Genomic DNA, 24,223 nt, shown 5'->3' with positions numbered 1-24,223 from the left:
TCAGCATTAGCTTTTACTGCATTTGAATGAGAAGGCTTCTCCCTGTGGAAAGGATGTCTTACAAATGTGAAAGCAACTAAACTTTGCTTTAAAATTCTATTATTCAGACCCTTCATTAATTTAAGCTGACATTCCTTCTCAATCGGGGCTAATCATCAAAGCTTTATTGTATTGAGAACCTTGAATTCAGCAACAAAGAGTGTGGGTTTGGAAGGACACGCAGGGAGGGGGAGGGCAGAGAGCTCACAAGGCCCGAAGAACGGAGGGGAGGGGAGAAGGGCAGCAGGAGGGAGGGTGACCGGGAAAGACTGGAGTCATGGGAGGCAGAGGGAGGGCAGAGGAGTTAGAAGAGCGGCAATGCACTGAAGGCGGGGTGAGGGGTGTAGACAGTGGACAGAAGGGGAGAGGGGCTTGGAGAGTCTATGCTGGGAAGCTGCCCCTTGAGCCTCTGCTTATCATCCTGCGACTTTGCCCTCACAAAGCTTCTCTAGAGTAAGGGTAAAAAGGGAGACAAGGAATAGAGGAAGAGAAAGGCTTTCCTTTTCTTCCTTTATCCAGGTGCCTCTTGAATCTTCTGTCATGGTACCCTGGCCAGCAACAGGGTGCCTGGCAGGAAGCCTGCCCCCCCCCACCAAGGCCTGGGGTCAAGGTCATGTCTGGCCCAGACCTCCAACAGGGCTCTCTCTTCCTTTCTGGCATGATTTACCGTGGGATACATGTTGTGCGATGTACTAGGTGGAGTGTATTGGGTTCATTGTTAAAGCATAAGGCAGGGAAGGGGCTTTTGAAATGTAAGGATGTCACAAACTTTACAAACTTTGCTCAAACTTTTCTTGAGCATCTGTGATTTATAACTAGAATAAAATAAGATTTGTAAAGGTGAACTTTAAACCCTAAGGGACAACTGAGTTTTTAATGTGTATCTTTAGTAAATAAAATACCAATTTTGAAAAACCAAGTAAAACGTGGGTGGTCTTCTGTCTGCACTGAGGCAGTTCTCAAGGACATGAGAGACAGGCGGACAGTGGAATGATTGCAACCCATCCAAGACCAAGTCATGAGAGGGAGCAGGTCTTCAATCCCAGCCCACCACATTCCAGCTGTGTGCCCTCAGAGGACCCCGTGACCCCCCTGGGTCATACTTTCCCAATGTGTAAAATGGGCATAGATGTAATCTGCCCAGTCTTTGCTCCAAGGGGCCATAGGGATGACCATGTAGCTAAATGGGTGGTTTTCCAACCTTCACTGGTGGCCTGAACCTGGGTTAATGCAGTGACCCATGCCGTAGTTGTAAGACTTAAATTAGATCATGCTATTCCTCTGCTTAAATCTCTGAAGTGGCTCCCTTTTATTCAGACTGAAAGCAGAGTCTCTCCACTGTCCCTTAGAACCCAATGTGCCCACCAGCACCTGCCATCCCATCTCCTGTCGCTCCCCCTTATTCACCAGCTATGGTCACCCGTTCTCTTTGCTTTTCCTCTCATCATCAAACAGGCTTCCCCTAATGGACTTTATACTTCAAACTCCTTGGGGGATCCTGTTCCCCCAAGACAGTCCCATAGCTGATGCCCTCACCTCCATTTCCAGATAGCAGCATGACTCCCTTACCTCTAACTTTTTGCCAAAAGGTCACCTCTCCATGACACCTCCCTTGTTTAAATTACAGCCTACACCCCTTACCCCATCTTGTTCTACGTTTCCTCTCCCAAAGCACGCATCACCATGCAACATAATAAATAACCCAGTATGTTTACCCATCCCTGTGTGTCTTCCCTGCTACAGTATAAGCTCTGGAGGCCAGGCATCACAGACTTGCTCACTGAGTACCCTAAAGCAGCAGACCAGGGTCACGCACATCAAGGACACTCAGTAAATAGTTGGCTTTTTCTTAGGGGTCCAGGCTATAAAACCAATTGAAGAAGGACTGCTCTAGTCGTAGGGAATATGAATTCAAAATCTCTCCCACCATCCCTGCAGGATCTCCATGGAATAACTTGCTCCAAGGAAAAATTTGAAAACTGCTGACATTTGTTCTGACATGGAAAGCCAGTTTGAAGCTACAAAGTGCTGTGTCATGTCAGTCCCAAGGGCCTGGCGAAACCATTTGCACACAGCAGATGCCCAGATGGTAGAGTGGAAAAGGTCTGGGGGGAGGGGGCAAAGATCCCAGGACTAGATCCTTGCTGTCATTCAAGTCTCAGCTCCACCATCATTACTCAGCAAAGTCTTGCCTGTCTGCCTTCTCTTCATACAAGATGACTGCAATCATCTTAGGCTGGAAAACACTGATAAAGACTTTGTTGATCAGCTACTATATGCTAGGCAGGGTCTGCACCCAGTTCACTACACAAGTGATCTCGTGAATCTGTCAGCCCTTTCACCATGGTCTCTCCAGTATCTGACACCAGGCCTGGCACGTATAAGGTGCTCAATAAATACTCACTTGTTTCCCTAACAGCCCTCTGAGGCAGGTACTATTAACCCCATCCTACAAGTGAGGGGCCAAAGTTCAGGTTAGGTAGCTCGTTTAATGTCTGTCAACTAGTGAGTGGCAGAGGAAGGATTTCAGTTCTACTCGAACAAGCTCCAGTCCCTCTGGTTCTGAGCGAGAATTCGGGGTATACCAGACCCCCGGGCTTCCCTCAAGCAGATCTATCTCCTGGCCACACCAGGAGATGAGAGAAAGGGTATTTCTCTTCTTCCTGGCTTTCTCTTCTCCACCTGGGCTCTCCTCCTCCCTTCGTTCAGTTACCACCCGGAGGGCTCTCCTGCCACCTTTTGATGAATGAACCTTGTCGTTCCCACCCTCCCCACCTGAGTAACCCCAGAGTTAGCAGCAGTTCATCTTGAATCACAAATCAAGCTCTGAAAGACATTGCAATTTTGTGCTCGAGGTCTCTCTAGAATTCAAATTCTTTGGGAAGGTCGTTTGCTGATGAGTGGAATGATGGATTCCTCAAGTCTCTCCCTTTAAGAAATATCAATGTGTCTGCTGGTTTCCCCCTGCCCCCTCCCAAACAGGCCCTCGTTAGTTCATTTAATGTAGCTAGAATTCCCCCCTGAGGAACCTCCCCCCTCCCACTCAGTTTTCACTCTGGCCACCTAACTAAGGAAAAACTCTGATCATGTTGTCTCCACATAAACAGAAATCATTTCTATCCGGCATGTCCATTGTGCCTTCCATATACCCACTCCAAGCTGTGACTTTCTTTCTTAGCCCTTCTTGGCAAATGCCAACTATTTATACCACACAGGGCAAGCAACTTAGTATATGGCCAGACCTATTTTATCTGAGAGGCAGTCTTTAAATCCCCAGGTCCCAGAACATCAGCCCCTCCATAAACCGATGCATCTCCATAAATCTGATGTTTTATGCCAGATTAAAATGTCTCTTGGAAACTTTGGAGTTTATTTCAGAGCTGCTTTAGAGACAACGATGAACTATAGATGTTATGCAGGTTTTCATTTTCTGGGGGCTTTTTATTTCATCTAGAGCCAACAATGACCTTTAGAATCTGCTACTCCCTCTCAGATACTCTCTCTGTAAGGTTTATGTTCAAAGACTCTAGGTCGGACAGGCTCAGGGTTGAGTTGAGTGTTGGAAATAACCAATTCCACCAGTGTTGCTCTATTAGTAAAAGGCTGGCATAGTTCTCCAGTTGTGTGGGACCACCCTGTGTCCTGGAGGACATCTGTCCTTCCTGCCTCATCCACAGAATGTGATGTGTGTCCCCCAGGGCCTGGAAGAACCAGGGGTACCTGTAGCAATATTCCAACTACCCCTGATTGAAAGCGCCAGTGACCATATCTCTGAAAGATGGTGAACTGGGGGCAGTAACATTAAGTTCCGCCGTTGGTCAGGGGGGTGAGCCTAACCCAGAAGCTTCTCCCCTTCCAGCATAAGTGGCTTCCTACTCTTGTTGCCTTCAGTGACCTTTGTTTGCTTTCAAATCTGGTCTTGATACACATTATTTTATTTTTTAAAGATTTTATTTATTTGACAGAGAGAGCAGAAATAGGGGGAGTAGCAGAGGGAGAAGGAGAAGCAGACTCTCCACTGAGTAGGGATCCTGATGTGGGGCTTGATGACCTGAGCTAAAGGCAAAAGCTTAACCAGCTGAGCCACGCAGGTGCCCAATGAATATTATTTTAAACTCTGATTTCTTCCATATAAAACTGGGCAGTAGGAGAGAGAGGAGGAACTACCCTCCTAAGAAGGGTTCTGTTCTCCAGGATGACTTTGGACTCCTTTGTCAAGTTCATGACTGAGAGAGTTCACCAGATATAAGTTCACAAGCCCAGCAATCAGAGTCTGGGGTAAAAGAGACAGAAATAAGGACAGAGACACACGGAATCACCAGGACCCAAATATGGGGCTGTGACGATGTATTTTCCCCCACAATTATACCCCACACCAGTTCTGACTTGTTTGTAGATCCCTGAGTTTCGCTTCTCTCCCACCCCACAATTTCTAGAAATGCTAACAGCTTCTGCCAGGTGAATGGTCCAAGTCAGGATTTTCCAGTAGGCAGGGACTCGGTAACTCCCCAGACCCTGTAAGAGCATGACTATCCCTAAGGAACCATTCTCCAGAGAGGCTGTCAGAGGGATCTGAGGGTCTGCTCCTCTTGTCTTGCTCCTTACTTCTCTCTCTCTCTGGGACATGATCAACTGCGCATGCCAAGGCCCCAGCTCCAGGGCTGTCCGGCCCAGCCCCGTCTCCCTCCTGGCGGGCCAGCGTCTTGCTGAGGCCATGCTCTGTGCGGCTTCAGCATATCCTGTTTGTTCAGTCCCCTTTGTCTCCCACTGGAGCAACAGGGAAAAAGGATTCCTCCGAGCCCCTTGGATCTGGGCTTTGAAATCAGATCCTGGCACACCTGATTACACTCAATAGCTGGAAATGGTAAGGATGTCCGATGGGCAGAGGGCTCTTGTTCTAAGCTCTGCACACCAGGAAGGCAGGGGCTGGGTCTCCTCCTTGGGACCACTCCGGAGGGGGCAGGATGCGCTGGCAGGAAAAGCAAACAGTGTAGCTGAAGGGAAATTCACTTGAAAAAGAACTTGGGGCAGTGTCCATCGAGGGGCATAGAAGCTGTCCCTGAGGACACAAAATGGGGCTTAGACTCGTTCCTCTCTCTTCCCACTTCCCTAGATGGGAAACAGTCAGTTCCAGGAACTGCACGCCCTAGGACTGGGAGGGTCAAGCTCTCTGTCCTGCTTTTTCTGTGGAGGTGTTGCCTGGGAGACAGACCTTGGCAAAGGGAGTAACAAAATAGCAGCTTTCATGCCCCCACAGTGGGAAGCTCCGAAGCTCGAAGCTTGCAAGGGCTCCTGAGCCGCAGCGGGCCACGGGCTTTCCCACAGAGATCGAAAGTCGAGACAATTTTATCCGTACAAAAAGGCATTAGGAGTTTCCCTGAACCAACACCCAGCTTAAGAAATGAAAGGTCCCCAATCCAGTTAAAGCCTCCGGGGTCCTCCCGGAACCCACCCTCTTCCCCACCTCTCCAACGACAACCTCTCAGTCACTCCCAGCCTTTCCTACATGTTCCAGAGATGCGTGCGGCCCTCTTCCTGGGAATCACACACCAACTTCCCCAGATACGCCAAGCAGCTGCCGTGCTTCCTTGCCTGTAGGCGGGTCCCCTGTCTCAATCTTCCTACGATTCTGGGCTCAGATGTTACCAACCCCGGGGGGCGTTCCCTATCACCTTGGGCACTGATTCCGGGGACTCAGGAGCATGCGCATCATGGCCACGATACCCGCAGTGCGGGCGCCCCACTTCCACATGGGGCTGCCAATGCTGTCAGGACAGGCACTAGGTGCCTGTGACTGCTCCAGCCAGTGGCCCGGATGAATGACAGCTCAGTTATCAGACTTCCAACCTTCTATCCCTTAATATGAGGAAGTCCCCATGGCCCTAGTTCCTTTGATAGGCGTTTTTCACCTTAAAGTCCCAAATCTTCTCTGTTCTGGAAACACGAAATGAAAAGGTCCCTTCCTATTCCTTACATGAGGTTGGAACAAATACAATGGGAGCATGAACTTTCTTCCCCCACAACTTCAACAAACAATAGTTTTGAAGAGAACTACCCGCGTGCCCGGTAGTTGTTTTTTGTTTTTTTTTTTTTTTTTTAACATTTGAACTCTTTATCAAGGTGAAATTCGCCTAACACCAAACATGTTCAAGTATAAACAATTCAGGGTCAAGTAGTACCTTCACAATGTTAAGCAATCACCACCAGTATCTAACATTTTATCACCCCGAAAGGAAACCCCATGGGCATCAATCAGTGCTCCCCAAACCCCACCCCCTGCACCTCCTCTCAACTCCTAGAAACTACCAATCACCACTCTGTCACTATGGATTTACCTATTCTGGAGAGTTCTACTAAATAAAAACATACAATATGTGACCTTTTGGGTCTGGCTTCTTTCACTCGAATATTTCTGAGGTTCGTCCATCTTATAGCATAGTTCAGTACTACACTTCTTTCTTGACTGACTAATATTCCACTGTATGGACATACCACATTTTGTTCATCCATTCATCCTCTGGTGGATATTTGGGCTGTTTGCTCCTTTTGGCTATCTGAATAGTGCTGCTATGAGCTTGCATGCATGTGTATCTATTTGAGGAACTCTTTTCAATTCTTTGGGGATATACGCAAGAGTAGACTGGCAGGGTCATAGAGTAAATCTATATTTAACTCTTTGAAGAGCTGTCATACTATTTTCTTCAATGGCTGAACGATTTTACATGCCACCAGCAATGTAGAAGCACAGGTCAGATTTTGTCCTTATGGGAGTCACAACTGCCCCATTCTCCAAAGACTGTTGGATCATAATGACTCTCCACCTTGAGCTGAAATTCTGTTAGTACGTGATCCAGTGTTTGGAGCTCCCATATTTATGAAGGCTGAACTCTACACATGCACCCATTACCATCAGTAAGTCAGAAAGAGGAGGAACACCTTTACAGAGAAAGCAACAAAAGCAAAGTTATTCATAGTAACTGTGGAGGAGAAAGGCCAGGCCATCCGCAGACCCTCACTGAACTGGACTGGTAGAAGAAACAGGCATAGAGCTGTTTTCTTTCCTGAAACCACTTGGAAGGAGTCAAGGCCTGTGTTAAATCTATATATAAATATCATTTGATTGGAAGAATAAAAAATACTGCTGTATGATAATCTTTCTTCTCTCACAGTCTGATAGCTGAAGCATTAGCAATTTGGAAAGAAGGACCTTCCTGAGAGATCGGCTTGGAAGCCCTGGGACAGTGTCCTTTCTGTTAGACATGGATTTTTATGGCCAAACATGGGCTAAAGAAGGAAATAGAGCAGGGGGCAGCTCTCAGAGCATGGCCCTGAGAAGGGAGGATGGCCAGAGGAGGCTTTTAAGAGAAGAGAGGGGTAGGGTCTCCTGGGTGTGTTCTCTGAGTATAAGGCCTCAGGAGGATGGCAAAAAGAAGGGAAGAAGGGGAAAGATATGAGCACTGGGAGAATTAATGCTTCCAGTGGGCTTGGCAGGAAGGAGACTCAACACACACCGTTCCCTCATAAGGGCACGCCTCATAAAGGCAGCTCCCTCATAAGCCTTTAGAGGCATAGCAGACTTTGCAACCCCACTGTATCTGGCTAAGAGCAAGAAGCCCAGCTACACAGTTCTGATTTAAATGCTGCCCTAGAACACAGATACGTCTCAGTTTTTCACAGGCCAAGAGGAACTTGTCTTCACTCCCCTCCAGGAAACAAAGAACCAACAGCCAGATTACCTTTCGAAGATGGACCACGCCTCTTTCTTGGGACCAAGTGGAGAGCCAGTCATGTCAACATGGACATGAGTGAGCCTTGTCACCAGCTACAAGTGAAAGCTTTTGTCTTGACCCTTGAGTCATAATCCAATGGGACATTTTGCAGAGCAGATGGATGTGGTGGGCTAAATGGCAGCCCCCAAAGACATGTCTACATCCCAACCCTTGAAACTTGTGAATTTGACTGTCCTTGGAATAGGGTCTTTACAGATATAATTAAGTTAAAGATCTTGAGATAAAATCATCCTGGATTACCCAGGTGGGCTCTAACTCCAATGACAAGTGTCCTTATAAGAGACATGCAAAGGGAGAGACACAGGAAAAAGAGGCCATTTGAGCACAGAGGTGGAGACTGGAATCATGCAGCCCCAAGCTGAGGAATGGTTGGAGCCACCAGACAGAAGAAGCAGGGACATGTTCTCCTCGAGAGCCTTTGAGGGGAGCATGGCCCTGCCGACATCTTGGTTTTGGACTTCTGGCTTCCAAAGCTGTGGTGGAATAAATTTCTGTTGTTTTCCAACACCGGGTTGGTGACAATTTGTTGCGGCCACTTTAGGAAACTAATATGATGGGGCTGCAGGAAGAGATGATGTGACAGGAAAGAGAGAGAATCTAGAAAACCATGCCCAGTGCCCAGATTTGCTGCTGGAGTCTGAGGAAAACTTTGTCAGCTCTAGGCTACAGGTCTGTTTCCTCCTGAGATCCTTGTGGATTCACATGGCTCATGGCTGAGAGCGAGGCCCACAGCTCACTTGAGGATGCTACTCAGGATCTGAGGAGGTCAGGTGAGAGCCTCACACTATTTGAAATGGTGGTTAATAGTAGTGACCATATTCTATAGAACCTTTAATACCGACTATGTGATTTACATACATTATCTCATTTGATTCTCAAAACAATTCGACGAGGTTGGTATTCTCATCCACATCTTACAGATGAGTAATCTGAGGCTCTGAAAGGTCACGTAGCCTATTCACGTTCCCCTATTCATCCGGGGAACGATGGCGATACCAGACCTGTGCTGAATCCATTACAGAATCCAGCATTACAGAAGATTCCAGACTCATGAAGACGGTTGTTCGGGTGCCCCTCCGTGCCCAGCTGGCTAATGAGAACGGTTTGTTTATTTTCTAAATATTAGCACCATTGACAGTACAGTTTGGGTGAGGATCTGGTTAGATCCTGCTAATAGCAGATGGACGGCAAAACATCCACATTCCGGGAAAATCTAGTCCCAACTGATACTGATCAAGATCCTCTCAGCCCCCAGGCTCCCAGTCTTTCTCCCACCTCGGCCATGGGCCTGGGATGGGGGGCGGCAGAATGAAACCCCTACTCAAGGGGCCTCTCCCGTGTGACCCGTGTGAGACGCTGGACAGTCCACAAACAGCCCATCCAGCTAACTCCCCCGCCCACCACCACCAGCAGGAGAAGAGAGAGGAAGCTGGTTGGAGAGCAAGGCTCTGGTCGAACCCATCCGTCTGCCCAGGACGGACACTGTCTGGGGCCCCGTCTCCGGCAGGATGGACTCAGGCAGGCCTGACACCTGGAGTCTTGTGCCTTTCCCGGAGTTTGGGAGAGATCTGCACTGATCTCCCTGTGGCTCCTGCTTCGGCTGGAGCGGGGCTAGCAGGACAGCTTCTTCCCGGGCCTTCTAGCGTCCTGAGTTGGAGGCAGTGCAGGAGCAGGGAGGTGACCCAGGGGCCTGCCAGATTTCCTCCCACGCAGACCTCAGTGCAAGATAAAGTCAGGCGAGGCTGTGCCACAGGACAACAGCATAATAAATCCCCTCCGGCCTCCTCCCGGCCTCATTGTTCTAGGGCCGCAGTTGTTTTGAGTATGATCAAAAGGAAGGAAGAGCACTGTGCTATCAGGCTGGGGAAGAAGGATGCTCTCCTGACCGCTCCTGTTGCCCTTGGCCGCCCTCATTTTAAATATGAGGAAACCGAAGGGCAGCATGCAGCCTAACCCCTCACACAGGGAGGCTCAGCGCGCCGCTCTGAGGCCCCCTGGACCTCTGGTGAGGCAGCAATCCTGCCCAGACTCGCTGACAGCCACCTGGGTCCCCCAGGCCTTGTCCTTTCACCCTGGGCAGGGGGCTGGGAGGCCCAGGCTGAGGGTCAGCGGTGGGGGTGGAAGCGTGCTGGAAGTGGGCCCCGGAGTGGCCGCTCAGCTGTTGTTTACCCCTTGGGCTGAGAACCAAGGCCAGAAGGCCACAGCCATTGGAAATAATAGGCCCTAAAAGGAACTTCCCGAATTTGGCTGGCCTCGTGCCTGCGGCTCAAGACAGCGAATAGCTCGGGTTCTTGGGAAGCTGGCATCTGCGGGCCTCGAGGCCTCTCCGACACGGAGCCAGGTCCAGACATGGGCGCAGGTGGCGCACATCTCAGTCCCCACAGCTGGATTCCTGCAGGGAGCTGGGGCAGAAAGCTACAGGGGCCTTGGGGCGGGAAGGGTGGAGCTGAGCGTTCCTCCCGAACGGTACGGGCTGAGGGAGTCCTTTGCCTCTCTCCAACGGCTGCCCTGCCCGACGCCCAGAGTCTGATTCACCAGGTGCCCAGCTGCGGTGGCCCGGTCACCTTTGTCTGGGCTGGAGGCCATGTCTGAGCCATCAAAGGCGCCTCAATGGGGGAGGATGTCAATGTGCTTCCTCAACCAGAAAGGTGGTTTGAGTTCGGCCAAAGCAGCCCAAGCAAACAAGCAGAAGCCTGTCAATGGAAGGATGGGGGCTGCTGGGAGATCACAGGACAGCAAACTGAGAACCATTATCAGTCTCGTCCAGCCTGAAGGAGGGAGAGCCTTTGAAGACACAGACAGGCTGAACAGAACTTTCCACCTGAGAGGCACTGGAGATGGGAGGTCAGGCTGCACACAGCCCCCAGGAGAACTGATCAAAGCCTGCTGCGGGCAGGGGGCGGGGGGGTGCACACAGCTGCAGCCCTGCTCCCCACCCCCGCCCCCCCCCCCGCCTCCACGGGCCGCCCAGGGCTTTCTGGAGGCAAGCAGGCTGCCCTTGTGGGGGCCTGTGGGAAAACCCAGCACGGGGGCACGGTGCGGCCAGCCCCCCAGTGCTGCTGGGCCGGGGGAACTAACTCCCCCAGTGGTCCTGAAAAGAACAGGGAGGGAATCAAAGCCCAGGGCGAATGCTAGGACCACCCACCTGATGAGTGCCTACCTTTCGGGGAAATAATAACTCCTGGCTTTCCTAGCACACTTCTAAAAGAGCAAACAAACTGAACAGGCTGCCTCCAAGCTCTGTGCTCCCTGCAGTCTGGGGGACGCCCAGCCCCTCGGAAGCTGCAGTTCCTACGTGTTGGCCTCTCAGTGCCTATTCGGGGCTTCCTTATGTCCACTCTCCTCCCTGGCAACCTGAGAAACAGCGAGAAGCCTCATTCAGGGCACGACAGGGTCCCGTGTGGACAGCTTAGTGCACTTCTCTCAGACTGTACAGTGTTATCTGCCAGGGAACATTCTAGGGTCATCCACCATGCTGTTTCCGGGGAGTGAAGGAATCTGTGAAAAGGCCCTGCCTTGAGTGCTGTGTTGGTGCTGCCTGGACTGGACAACCTCAGCCTACCCTGATGGCCTCATGCCCCTCCCCCCGCCTGCAGCTCACCTTCCCAGGAGACCGTGAAGTGGTGCAGCAGAGCAAAGCCATTTCCACTGTGCTCTCCTTCTCAAAGGGATGGGAAAGTTCTTTTCTTCTCCCTCCTGGGAATGGGTTTGAAGGGAGGGTGGAGGGGGATACTAATGTGGAGGCCTGGGAGGTATTTAGGTAGAGGGGGAATGTGTCAAGGAAATGGGTTGCCCAGCAGGGCTGGGGAGAACTGAGATGAGAACTTTCCAGAACTGCTGGTTTAACCAGCTGGCATTCTTTCCAAAATGGATGAACAGGGACTAGACAGAGGGCCTCAGGGTAGACTAGACAGAAATGAAGGTAGAGGCATTTCCTCTTCCCCAGAGACCAAGAGAGGGTGGGCGGCTGGAAATTACTGACCTGCCACCCACTACTCGCTGTGAGATTTATATCTTTTTATTACTTTGCCCAAAGAGATGGACGGGATTATCTCCCTTTTACAGGTGATGAAACAGAGATTCCAAGAAGTGACCAAGGCTCTCCAAGGACCACACAGAGCTGCCAAGCTGGAGCTCAGTCCTCAGGAGGCCTGGCTCCAAAGTTCACAACCTTCCCCCTCTTCCCAGGCCTGTCCTGCCTCTCGGGGCTCGGCATATGTTAGTAGATGCTTCGTAAATATTTGTTAAATTGAACTGAACTGAGCAGCTGAATACACGCAGGCCGCTTTCACCCTGACTGAGAGGAATCCTTTGAGGGTCCGGGTTATGGAAAGAAATTCTCTGAGGCACCAAATAAAATCCTTCTCTGAGGTGCAAGGAGGTCTTTTTTGAAATTAATACCTAATAAAGTTTACACAGACCCCCAAAAGGAAAAACAGAAGGGAACTGGAACAATAAAAAAGCAGAGTAGGTAGATAATAAAACTTAAGAGTGTTGTCTTTCATCCAGGAAGCACAAAGCATTCACAGGCTCTAATTACATCTTCATCCCCACGGCCCTCTCTGAAGTCGGTAGGCGCATGCTCACAGGGCCCCTCATTTTAGTCGCGGATGGATTGGGGGACTGAAAGCTCTTGCAGTTCTCCGCAAGGTAAAGGGAACGTGACCTCATTCCCCAAACCTGTATTGGGTGCCACCTCCAGCTGCGTTTCCCGGCTGGGCAAATAAAACCAAGTTCTCTGAGGGGTTCGGGGGGGTTGGGGGTGGGAGTGAGAAGGTTTAGGAATGAGGGAGGCAAAACTGAGGGCTTCTACCTCACCTCGGCGTGCACACAGTATAAATCCCCCTCTGTTTACCGGCATGCACGTTCCTTCGTTCAGGCGCGTGTTCACTGTGTACGTCAGTGGGCGCTAACGTGCCAGACAGCCCCTCTGATGATGGAAACAGGAAAGTGATGTCGGGACTGACACGCACCCAGAAGCTCTGGGGGGAAGTTGCTCCTGGTGGGTACAGTGGATGTTGAGGCTCAGACAACTGGAGGTGGGTAAGGGGACTTAATTGAAAAGGAGTAATTTTTTTTTTCTGGTTCATGTCCAATCATGTCATTTCTAGGCTTTAATAATATAATAATAATAATTGCACATGGCTTTTTAATGGCTCTCCACTGCCGAATAGCATCAGGCACAAATTCCTTCACTAGACCCTGAAGCCCTTTCATAGTATGACTCCATCTGGGACCCCGGTCTTACTTCTTGCCGTTCTTCTAGCTTCTGTGCAGTGATTCCCAATTTGTGAGCTGCAGACCTGTGCTCAGGGGTGTAGAGTTTTAGCAAGGGGTCTGTAACTCTGTACACCGCACCAAGTATGGGCCACAACCATACTTAGTTGTTGTACTAAAGTTCAACAACTCTCACAGGAAAGGGTGTGCTTTATGGTAATGGTTTTCAAACTGGGGTCCACGGAACCCCCTCCCCCAGAGTCCCTGAAGTAGAGCTGGGGGAAGGATCAGGATGGAGCCAGGGTAGATGGGACCACCCTCCAGCCCCACCACGTCGTGCACACACACACACAACAAACTCATCCCCTCCCCTTGTAACCATAGCATCTGCTTTTTTCACTTTTGCACACCGGGACTTCTGATAAGTTATAGGCAGTGGCCAAGGACAAAGTACACAGACTTCTAGACAGCAGAGTGGAGGAGTGTGAAAGCGGTCGCGGCCCTGCACGTGCCTACCAACAAGTGAACGGCGGTGTCTAAAGGGTGCAAGGGACGGCATGCCCCCTGTCCCAACCCGCCGAGACAGCTCCAGGCTGGTTCGCTTCTTAGATGCGTGACGTCCGTCTGGCTCTAGGACGCACAAGATGAATTTGTGCAGTAGCCGTTCCTGTTGTCGATGCAGACAGTGTCCCCTCTGTCCATGCAGTGTGACACTTCCCACTGTCCGGGGAGGGGACGGGAGTCCTCTACATACCAGCTCTTCTTATCCCTCAGAGTTTCCACAGGGGAGTGGTCCCTCGGGGCCTCTTTTCATCTCCTTGAATTTCTACCCAGATTAGTCTTAGCTCATGTGGCCGCGGCCCCCCACCCAGGCCTTGTGCTCAGGTGGCTTGGGTGGGCCTAGGACACTGGGAGCCCGTAAGAGGAGGAAAGCAAGGCCCTGAGAGAGGACTTGCCGAAGGTCTTCAGCTGAGCCTCCATCCTCTCAGCCTGGTTTCAGATGGAATAGCAAAGAAAGAAATGCCCTAAACAACCCAGAACGGTGCTCATTAGTATGTGAGACCAAAGCAGGAGACCCAGGGGGATGCCTCTATCCCCGCTTTTCACTCTGCCATCCACACATACTTTTAAAAGCCACCTTCCTGGGGCGCCTGGATGGCTCAGTGGGTGAAGCCTCTGCCTTCAGCTCAGGTCATGATCTCAGGGTCCTGGGATCGAGCCCCATATCAGGCTTTCTGCTTGGCAGGGAGCCTGCTTCCTCCTTTCTCTCTGCCTGCCTCTCTGCCTACTTGTGATCTCTCTGTCTCTCTGTATCTCTCTGTCTCTCTGTCAAATAAATAAATAAAATCTTGAAAAAAAAAAGGAAAGCTGCCTTCCCAACACTCCGACTTGGGGCAAATGCTAAAGAGGTTCATCTCTTTGACACGAATGTCCCGTTAGAGGCAATGGAAAAACAATAGCAAAGCAGACCCAGACCTGTCACGGCTATGACTGAACCAGTTGGAATGTGGCTCCATGTGTGTGTGTGAGTGCGTGTGTGTGTGTACACGCATGCACGTGTGCGCCCTTCAGGCTGTAACTCTGGCTCCGAGTTCCTGTGTGCTGGGCGTAGGCTGAGGGGGCAAAAAGCCTGGATACTTGAATTTATACGTGAAGGTAGTGGGGACCTATGGGAAGTTTAGAGAACGGGAGTGTGTGGGTATGTGCGCACAGACCTCTGTCCGTGTGTGTTGGAGGCAACAGGGGAAATTCTGTGTCTGGGTAGGTGCACACATATGACGGGTGTGCACACATTCAAGTGTGCGAAGGGGAAGCTGAAAGAAAGTTTCAAGAGTCTATGAAAAATCTTCAGAAGGGGGCGCCTGGATGGCTCAGTGGGTTAAGCCTCTGCCTTCAGCTCAGGTCATGATCTCAGGATCCTGGGATCGGGCCCCACATCGGGCTCTCTGCTCAGCAGGATGCCTGCTTCCTCCTCTCTCTCTGTCTGCCTCTCTGCCTACTTGTGATCTCTGTCTGTCAAATTAAAAAAAAAAAAATTGTCTATAAAAAAAAAAAATCTTCAGAAGAATAACTTGGCAACTCCCCATGCCACAGGTTGGTGCACATTCGATGCTTGTGAAGTTCATTTCCTGTACTAATTACCAGTCCCTGTTTATACAGTACACAAAATATAATTTTGCAAAAACTCCAGGCATCAGAGGTGAGTTGAGGGACAGAGTACTTTGAGAGGGTGGGGGAGCAGATGCAGGGGAGCCACTGCCCTGTGTCTTTTAAAGGACCAGAGAAGGTAGAGATCTAACTGCAAAATTCCATCCTTCATCACTCCAAAGCCACTTTAGTGCACGATCTGCTCCTCCAATAGCAGCTGGACATTCCTGCACGTGTATGTGTTTTTAAGCTTGTTGTTCCACTCGGAGCTTTCATTCGTGAGCCCGGCCCCAGGAAGTGTTTATGAGCTTTTTCACTCCGCTTTCTTCTGACTCACTTTTGTGTGGTGGCACGGAAGGGGAGAGCTTGACTTAAGCACTCTGCTCTTGTATGAGGGCCCCAGATCGTACAGGGTCCTCGGACTGGCAGCGCCAGTGACGTTGGGGACTTTGACCCAATGCCACCATGATGTGCCTGTGAGCAGACATTGCTGAACACTTCAGTACGGGGAGAAACCACACTCTATAAACAAACTCCTTGGCATGCGACCTCCTCAGCATCTATCTCACCATTATATTCATCCATGTGACACCCAGATCATAATAAATGCTCAGCGGCTGCTAATTAACCACGTCGCATTCTCTTCCAATCAAATCAGAGTCAACGGTGCCACCATTGTTCTTCAACATAGTATAGTACCTCGCTAGATCAGTTGCCCTGAACACACATGGGTTCCTGGTACACCTGTGTGAGGGTCATGAGCCTTTGTTCTTCCTGTAGTCTACACTCAAGGAAGGAGTAGCACAATCTCCTGGCTGTCGGGTTCCATGAAAGAGAGCCCAAACCTGTCAGGAAACCAAGTCTAGACACAACACAGCTCTGAGGATCACACCCACAACCTTTGGTGCTGGTGGAAGGAAAGAGTACCAGTCAGAGAGTGTGTTAGGGGGCTCCCTGGGAGGTAGAAGCGAGAGGAGCCATACCTTATCCTCTAACAGGCCAAGGTCTAAGCCCTGCTTCAGGCTGTTTCTGAGCGTGGGGCTCCTATGGTGGTGGAATTCAAAGATGCCAATGGGATCACTTCCCAGGCTTTTGCTTTGTGGAGTTTGTCTTGTATTTCGTCCCTGCTCGGTGAGCCTTCCTCCATCGCCCTTAAGCAATTCACTCAAAATCTCATCACTAGAAAGACTGGGACCCAGGACTCCTCAGTGAATTCTGAAACTCCTTTGAAACAATGCCTAAAGTTCAGGAAGAAGCTTGCCAAGGAAAAAAGACCTTGAGACAGCAGTGGAATAGGAGACAATGAGGTATAGATCGTTATCTTTCATAGGACCTCTCGGCTCCTGTTTGCTGGGGACCCTTACATAGAGTTAACCTTCTATGCAGGCTAGTGTAGACCTCTGTTGACCTGTGATTCTGTTCAAGCGCCAACAGAGCCACCTCCCAGATTGCTCTAGGCAACTGTGATCACAGTCTGGGACTTGTCCTTCCTTGGCTGGAAGGGTCTCCCCCTGGAGCCAGGCCTAGCCCTGGAGGAAATGGGCTCCTATAGGAAGAGACTTGCACTTGCCCCTCCTGTTCCAAGGCAGCAGTTTCCTGGGCAACATCCATTTGCTGCCAAGACTAGGCCCTGGGAGGATGCTGATTTTTTAGGCTTCCCTGCCTGGCCCCACAATAACCCCAACAATTGCTTTGCCCCAACATCCTTGGAAGGGGGCCTGGTTGCATTTCCAGTCAGTAACTTTGGCATCAGGTTTCCTTATAGAGGGGTTTGTTTTCAGGGAAGGGTGGGGTTCCTCTTCTCTGTCCTCCCCAAGAATCCCATGTACCCTCCATCACTGTGCGTGTCATGGAATCATAATACACCCCTTCCTTGTGTCTTCCTCTGCTAGCCTGGAGGTCCCTGAAGGCCAAGGGCCATCTTATAGGCACACTAGAGCATGTGGGGCAGCCTGGGGTCCTGACTGGGTGAAAGTCATCAAGGGCCTACACTGAGTATCCCCAACACTCACCAGCCACTGGGCCTTGGATAAAGGCACTTTTCAAGGGGTCTGGCCCAATTCTTATCCCCATCCACTGAGATTCAGTGCTACACACCTTTACCTAAAAACTTGAGGGATATTGGGGCGCCTGGGTGTCTCAGTGGGTTAAGCCGCTGCCTTCGGCTCAGGTCATGATCTCAGGGTCCTGGAATCGAGTCCCGCATCGGGCTCTCTGCTCAGCAGGGAGCCTGCTTCCCTCTCTCTCTCTCTGCCTGCCTCTCTGCCTACTTGTGATCTCTCTCTGTCAAATAAATAAATAAAAATCTTTAAAAAAAAATAAATAATGGAGGGATATTTTTCTGACCCTCTCACTGGATTATTTATAGACCCATACATGAAAACTTTGCAAATGGCCAGTACAACACATGTAAGAAGTAGTCTCATGTTAAAGCCCCCCAGCTCCTTTCATCACCGTCATCTGACGGACGGAGGCCTGGCTCTTCCTAACGGCGCTGTTTCCCATGGGACCTTCGGCGAGTTGCTTTCTTTTAGCAACTCTGTTCCTTCATCTGTGAAGCGGAAGGGTAGGGCTGTTTGGGGCGAGTACTTTAAACCCTTAACTGAGTGGCATAACTGTTGACATCGTTTTTTACTGCCATCGGTTAAATGACATGAAGACACTGAAGAGAGATGTTTAGAAGGACCTAGATCTTGGTATGATGTGGGAACCGAGTAGGTCCTACGTCTGTCCTTTATCATCACAGAAGTGCAACAGCTATCGGGTGCTTCTCCTGCTGAGGGTCAGCAAACGTTTACTGATAAGGGGCACGTAGTAAATATTTTCAGCTCTGTGGGCCATCAGGTCTCTGCCACAGTACTAAAGCAGCCATAGATGATCCATAACAAATGGGCATGGCTGTGTTGCGACAAAACTTTTATTTATGAAATCAGGCTGTGTGTCCGATTTGGCCCACAGGCCATGGTTTACAGAGCCCTGTTCTAGCTCAGGATAGGTGCTCAGGAAACACTTGGGAAATGGATGTGTTGAAGATAGGTGAGTAGAGACCTCTCCGCTCCTCCAGACCCTTGATTTTAATTCTGCTCACAAGGCCTGGGTTCTGTGTTCCTACCATGGGGTCACTGCCGCAAGACCCCCGCCTCCACTTCAGTCCCCTCCCCCCGCTTTGAGAGATCACAGACTCATTCAAACCCACCCACTTAATGGAGAGCAGAGTTTTTGTGACTTCCAGGATCTGTCCCCTTCCCCCGGCCTCCCCAGGACCTTTCCCCTCCATCCCGTTTGTGGGACACACAATTTGTAATCTCCTTAAAACCAAAGAAGCGAGGTCTGATTCATGTAGATTAAAATCAGCTGCAACCTATTAATGGCCCAGAGCCCAAGACAGATTTTAGGAAACAAAAACACTGGACCAAATTAGACTGAACTGGCCTCTGTCTCCAGGGGAGGGAGGTGGGGTAGGAGCCTGGGGATGAGGGGAGGGGCCATGTGGTTTTAATTAATTTGGATTCTCTTCCTGAAGCTAATTCACCCAACACAAAGCATGTGTAGCGTCATGGAAGCAGCCGGCCTCGGAGCTGGGCTCTCCCTGGTGAAAGCCCCGGGTCCTGTTGGGGGGGCTGGGGCTGGTTGTGTGTCTGTAATTAACAGGTTTCAAAGTGGTTATTTTGGAAAAGAGAATTTCAGTGGCGCGTTAAAATCCTTTCATCAACCATCAGCCGGCGTCCCAGGGCCTTCAGCAAGGTCCTGACCACTTAGGGCTTCAGAGAGCATGGAATTCCCAGGATCTTATTTGAGAACGGGGAGGCTTTTGCCATGGGTTTTATGAGGCCGATGGTTGCCATGATTTTCATTATGTTGTTGGTTACTGGGATCATAAAAATGTTTCTCTCTTCCTAGAGTACCTAAAAACATTAAAAAGAAAAGAAAAAGAGGAGTCCCGCCTTGATGGACGTTACATAACATGCCCCCTGTGACTCCCTCATGGGAAGGGGCTGGTGCTGCCTCTGGGCTGGGAGTAGGGGGTAGGGTGGATCCCGAGGCTGGAAGAGGCAGGGCAACCCGCCAGCACTCCGTTCTGACCTCACATCTGAGGAAACTGAGGCTGAGGGTGATTCCCCAGCAGAAGCCTGTCCCGTCTCTTTTCTCAGACTCTCGACTAGGGGTGTCCTTTCTCTTCCTGGTGCATCAACGCCATGAACAGAGTCAGAAAGGTAGAGAAGGAGTCTGAATTCTACTGGACCCATGCTTTAGCACACTTCTAAGAGTAGAGGGAAGTGACAGGCTTCCATGTAGCTTAAAATAAAATGCTGCAGTGGACAGGGGAGCTGCCTGAGCCAGCACTGGGCGTCCTGGCCGTGCCAGTGGGGCGAGTTATCCTCAAACACTAGACCAGCTGCACCAAGGCCCTGAGAGAAGAGTCGCTGGAGCCTATCTTGGCACCCAGAGCCCTGAGCTGTGGAAAGAAGGGAAATAGGTACTAAATCCCATAAGCCGCAGAGATGATTTCTTACCGCTCTGAATATAAAACCTCTGAAATCTGGTCAAGCTCCCAGAATCACCATATGGGGTGACAGGAACTTCGAATCTGTGTTATCTGCTAAATGGAACACCAGCCTGGCTTTACTTCCTATTTTGATGATGGCTACCTTCCAGAACGTTCTTTCATGAAGGACATGAAAAATATTTTGGGAGAGTTGCTATTTAATAACCTCTGGTGCTTAAAAACAATGGACGGTCTCCAGAGCAGCAAGGCTTGCTTTCAGTAGGACACCAGCTAGATAGACCTAATCCACAATAAAGCCATAATACAATTTTTCAGAAGTTGAGAGAGTGTCAGAACTGGGAGGGAAATTCAAGTCTAGCTCATCCAGGCCAGTGTTACAGATAGGGAAACTGAGGCCTTGGAGCTGGAGTAGAGGTTCCAGCCCATGGTTCCCAGCGATCAGTGTTTGCTATCATTCTTCACTTTGCCTTGACGTTGTCATTCACTCATTCAGTACTTACTGATTACCTCCTGTGCGTCAGACACTTCTAGACACTGCTTATTTTGTTTCTTTGAAGTTTTGAGATGAAATGAAAGAGATACAATTCTGTGGAATACCTTAAAGAAGGAAAGGAAATATCCGCCCCCCCCCCCCCGCCCAAATCCAGGTCTTAGGAAAACTTAATGAGCCTGCGCATTCTGGAGAGACACCTGCTGTCCTGGGTGTATGATATCATTGTCACAAAGAGATGGGACTTACCTGCTGGTGTCTGCTTATAAACCCCACCTTGCTCCCAACAGCCCTTACCTGGGTGGCCTGGACCAAGTGACCCTGGGACTGAAAATTGTTAAGGGTTCTCTGGATCTAAGGTTGAGTGGGTGCTGGTGGGAACCCAGGCCTGTTGAAGGCATGCAGGTTCCTCAATCTGTTTCCCATCATTCTCCTCCCACAGTTCACTTGTCAGTCCTTTGCTCTTGTTTACCTCTGTGTGAAGAATTCCTTGATTATAAATAGAGAACTTGGCACTGAGTTTTGAATTATCTGTGATCTTTAACTTTCTCAGGGCAAAAGAAATTAAACCAACAGATCTCTTAGTTTCTCATGGTTCAGTATCCAAGCCATGGAAGCCCTGATCTGTGTAGAGTAAGCTAAGCCTGAGCCTCCCCACCCCTCCGCACCCCTTTACGCTCAGAGTAAGAAGTCACACGTGCATTCATTTATTCATTGATTCCTTCAACAAATATTCAGTGAGCACCTACGTGCCAGACTCTATTCTAGACACTGGAGATATGGAGTGAAAAAAGGCAATGTCTGTCCCTACCCTGTTTACATCTTAGTGGGGGTGACAGATAGGAGGCAAACCAATCAACCAGCACCAACAACAAATATGCATGTGTGTATGTAGATATATACATGTATCAACTAGTGATAGGTACCTGGAAAAAAAATACAGCAGGGTAGAGAGGTCGGGGTGGGGGTGCACTCTGTTGTACACAGTGGAGTCAGGAAGGCCTTTCTGAAGAGGTGACATTTGGGTAGAGGCTGAATGAAGAGAGAGTGAGCCACATTCAAGTCTGAGAAAGAACATTCCAGGCCTGGGACGAGGACAAGGGTGACAAGTGTTGAAGAACGGCTTGGAGATCAGGGACTGGAGTAGAGTGAATGGTAGGCACCACCTGGGACAGGAGGTCAGAGAAGTGGGTGGGGCCGGCTCAGGGAAGGAAGGCTCTGGCGTTTGTTCTGGGCAACCTGGGGTGTCTCTGGAGGCTTTGGAGCAGGGGAGTGACATGTCAGGGATGCATACCGGGAGGCTGGAGGGAAGCTGACGACAGCATGACGGGCCGGCTTGGGTTAAACGTTTGCACTCAGACACATGGTGGATGGTAGCTCCACCTTTGAGGGCTCCGTGTTTCGGCAGGGTGGGGCTGGGCCTGGGAACTCACCACCTCTATACCAATTAGTCTTAAGCCCAAAAAAAGGAAATGCTGATGTTTAAATAGCAGGGTTGGGACCCATGAGTCATAGAACCCTCCATTAACTGGGCCACTATTGGTAAGCTCTGGAAAGCGGCTGGTGCAGGGTCTCGATCATCTAGCTGGGGTGTTAGGCCACTTGTTGGCACCTCTGTGGGGGCCTCTAGACACAGTCAGAAAAATCAGACTCAAGCACAGACCTGGCCTTTAGGGGGCCTGGCTGTATTTTTGGCTGACTGTATACTGTCTCAGCAGTTTCCTTCCCCGGGCCTCTCATTTTGCAAAATGCAGGCTACCTCACTGGGGAGTAGAAGGGAGAAGAAAAAGTCATGGGCTCTGGGTTCTGTCAGCCTGGGATGCAACCTTTGCCTTTCTACTTACCAAGTTTTTAAAAGCTTTATTTTTTATTTTTTTATTTTAAGATATTATTTGTTACTTGAGAGAGAGAAAGAGTGAACATGAATGGGGAGGGGGAGGCAGAGGGAGAAACAGACTGCCCGCTGAGCAGGGAGCCTGATGCAGGGCCCAATCCTGGGACCCTGGGATCATGACCTCAGCCAAAGGTAGAAGCATAGCTGACTGAGCCACCCAGGCGACCCCTTTTCGCAAGCTTTTTTAAAAATCTACTGAACTGGGGTGCTCAGTGGGTTAAAGCCTCTGTCTTCGGCTCAGGTCATGATCCCAGGGTCCTGGGATCAAGCCCTGCATCGGGCTCTCTGCTCAGCAAGGAACCTGCCTCCTCCTCTCTCTCTCTGTCTGCCTCTCTGCCTACTTGTGATCTGTCAAATAAATAAATAAAATCTTTAAAAAAAAAAAAAAAAAAGCTACTCTGAACCTCCTAGAGCTACATTGTTCAATGCAGTAGTCACCAGCTGTGTGCTATTTAAATTTAAATCAATTAAAATGAAATAAAATAAAAAATTCAGTTTCTTAGTCCCACTTAGCACACTTCAAGTGCTCAATAGCCATATGGGGCTGGTGACTCTGATGGGACCGGACAGTACAGATACAGAGCATTTCCAACATAGCAGGAAGTTCAATTAGACAGTTTCACTTCTTTAGAAAGGAAGTAACCCCGGAGAAATGAAAAAGTTAACATGCACAGAGCACAAGGTATTTGGCCTCTCTCATCAAATGTGCTCAGCAGATGACAGTTGTTACGATTTATCCCACGAGTCCCTCTCCCCGCTCTGCTGCTGACTAGCTCGTGGGGCTGCTCGACTTCTCCCAGCCGCAGTCTTCTGTTTTGTAAAGTGGGAATAAAAAGTGATGCTGCGTGAATTCCTCGGAGCATAACTTGATGCTTCTTTTTCAAGGTTCTCCCCGGACCTATAAGACGACCTCCTCGCCAACCCTCAGTGGACTTATCTGGACCTGAGTTTGGGATTTTCCAGTCCTGGCGTCCTTAGCAGGAGGCATGACTCGTATCAGGGCTCAGTACCAGATTCTGGAGATTTCAGGCAACTTGAAGGCTTTGAACGTGGTTCGTGGTATCAAGGGGGCAGGTCTGATCAAGAAAAACAGTCATTTTAAGTCAAGTCAGCTCTTTACCTGGCTCTGATGTTCTGAAAACAGTCATGTCTTGGGCACCCCCACCCCCCACCAACACACACACACCCCCAGCCCAGGCCCTGCTTCCTTGCTTGAAAGTTCCTTCTCTGGATGCAGCTCCCAAGGAAGGTTCTCAAGCGGTCCTTCTGGTATCTTGGCCTTCCATCAGTCTTCCCTTTTCCACTTCAGGGTTTTGTTGCTGTTTAACATTTATTAACTGCAGGCATTTAGTGGGTGGGAGTTGGGATTTGCCTGCGGCTGGAAGGAAGTCATTTGCCAGGCCAGGATAAGGTGTGGTTTAAGAGTTGAAGCGGAATCCCCTTCACCTGCTTAATTCATTTCAAGGGAGATTTGTTTTCAACTCGCAAATTACCTGCTAGGATTTCTTGACCTGAGATCCTATCTCCCCTGGCTGTTTTCTTTCATTTCCGATAAGAAACACAAAGGGGGGGGAAAAACAGACTAAGAGGCTCAAGAACATTCTGGCACTCTTTTAAATAAAATTGCACACAGTGCATGGTTCTCTTTACTGTCTTCTACAACACAGGTAGGAGAAGGTCTGTACAAGGATTCAGAACCTCTGCTCCTACGGAGGCTTGCCTGACACCCCCAGGGGAGTGAGTGCCACAAGGGTTTACAGAAAACTCCAAGAACAGCAGAGATGAGGGCAGGGATCCTGTTCCGTTTCACTCACAGCTCTCTCCACTGCCTTTAGGCCGTTTGTTCAGAGCTGGTCGTCTTTGCCCACTAGTGACGCAAGTTTGCCTGCTGGTGACCCCCTCTTGGACGCAGAGACTGTTCATGGAGCCAGATCAGAGGGTGAATAGAACTGAAGCAAGCCCCAAGCATTGCCAAGCAAAACCCCCAACAAACTAGGGTTACAGGGAGTCCCCAATAAATTGCAATTCAGAAGAAACAAAGCTAGAAGGCAGTGTCCTCCAAGTTCATGGAGCAAGAAACTAAGTGCTGTTATAACTATAAGCAACAAGACAAAAAAATTAGAAGGAAAAGAAGACGG

The 24,223-nt window shown here is 49.8% G+C and overlaps 1 protein-coding gene across 3 annotated transcripts in view; it reads left to right on the top strand.

Moving 5' to 3' along the window:
• The window catches only part of RAD51B (RAD51 paralog B), a 684,164-nt gene that overhangs the window by 583,725 nt on the left and 76,216 nt on the right, over positions 1-24,223 (top strand). Inside the window, exons 11-12 of one of the 3 annotated variants that reach the window (XR_006381711.1) lie at positions 22,971-23,137; positions 23,921-24,207. The exons of 1 other annotated variant lie outside the window; for it this stretch is intronic. Coding sequence is in view for 1 of the 2 variants with exons in the window: in XM_044231192.1 (XP_044087127.1) it covers positions 22,971-23,032 (62 nt within the window). In the remaining variant the exon portion in view is untranslated. Of the gene's footprint in view, positions 1-22,970; positions 23,713-23,920; positions 24,208-24,223 lie in introns of those variants that run through there. One more of the 3 variants, XM_044231192.1, reaches the window with a different exon arrangement.

This window comes from Neovison vison, chromosome 13 (genome assembly GCF_020171115.1).
Source record: "Neovison vison isolate M4711 chromosome 13, ASM_NN_V1, whole genome shotgun sequence".
Lineage (NCBI taxonomy): Eukaryota > Metazoa > Chordata > Mammalia > Carnivora > Mustelidae > Neogale > Neogale vison.
Note: the sequence above shows the minus strand (reverse complement) of the source record. Positions and strands in the feature narration are given on the sequence as shown.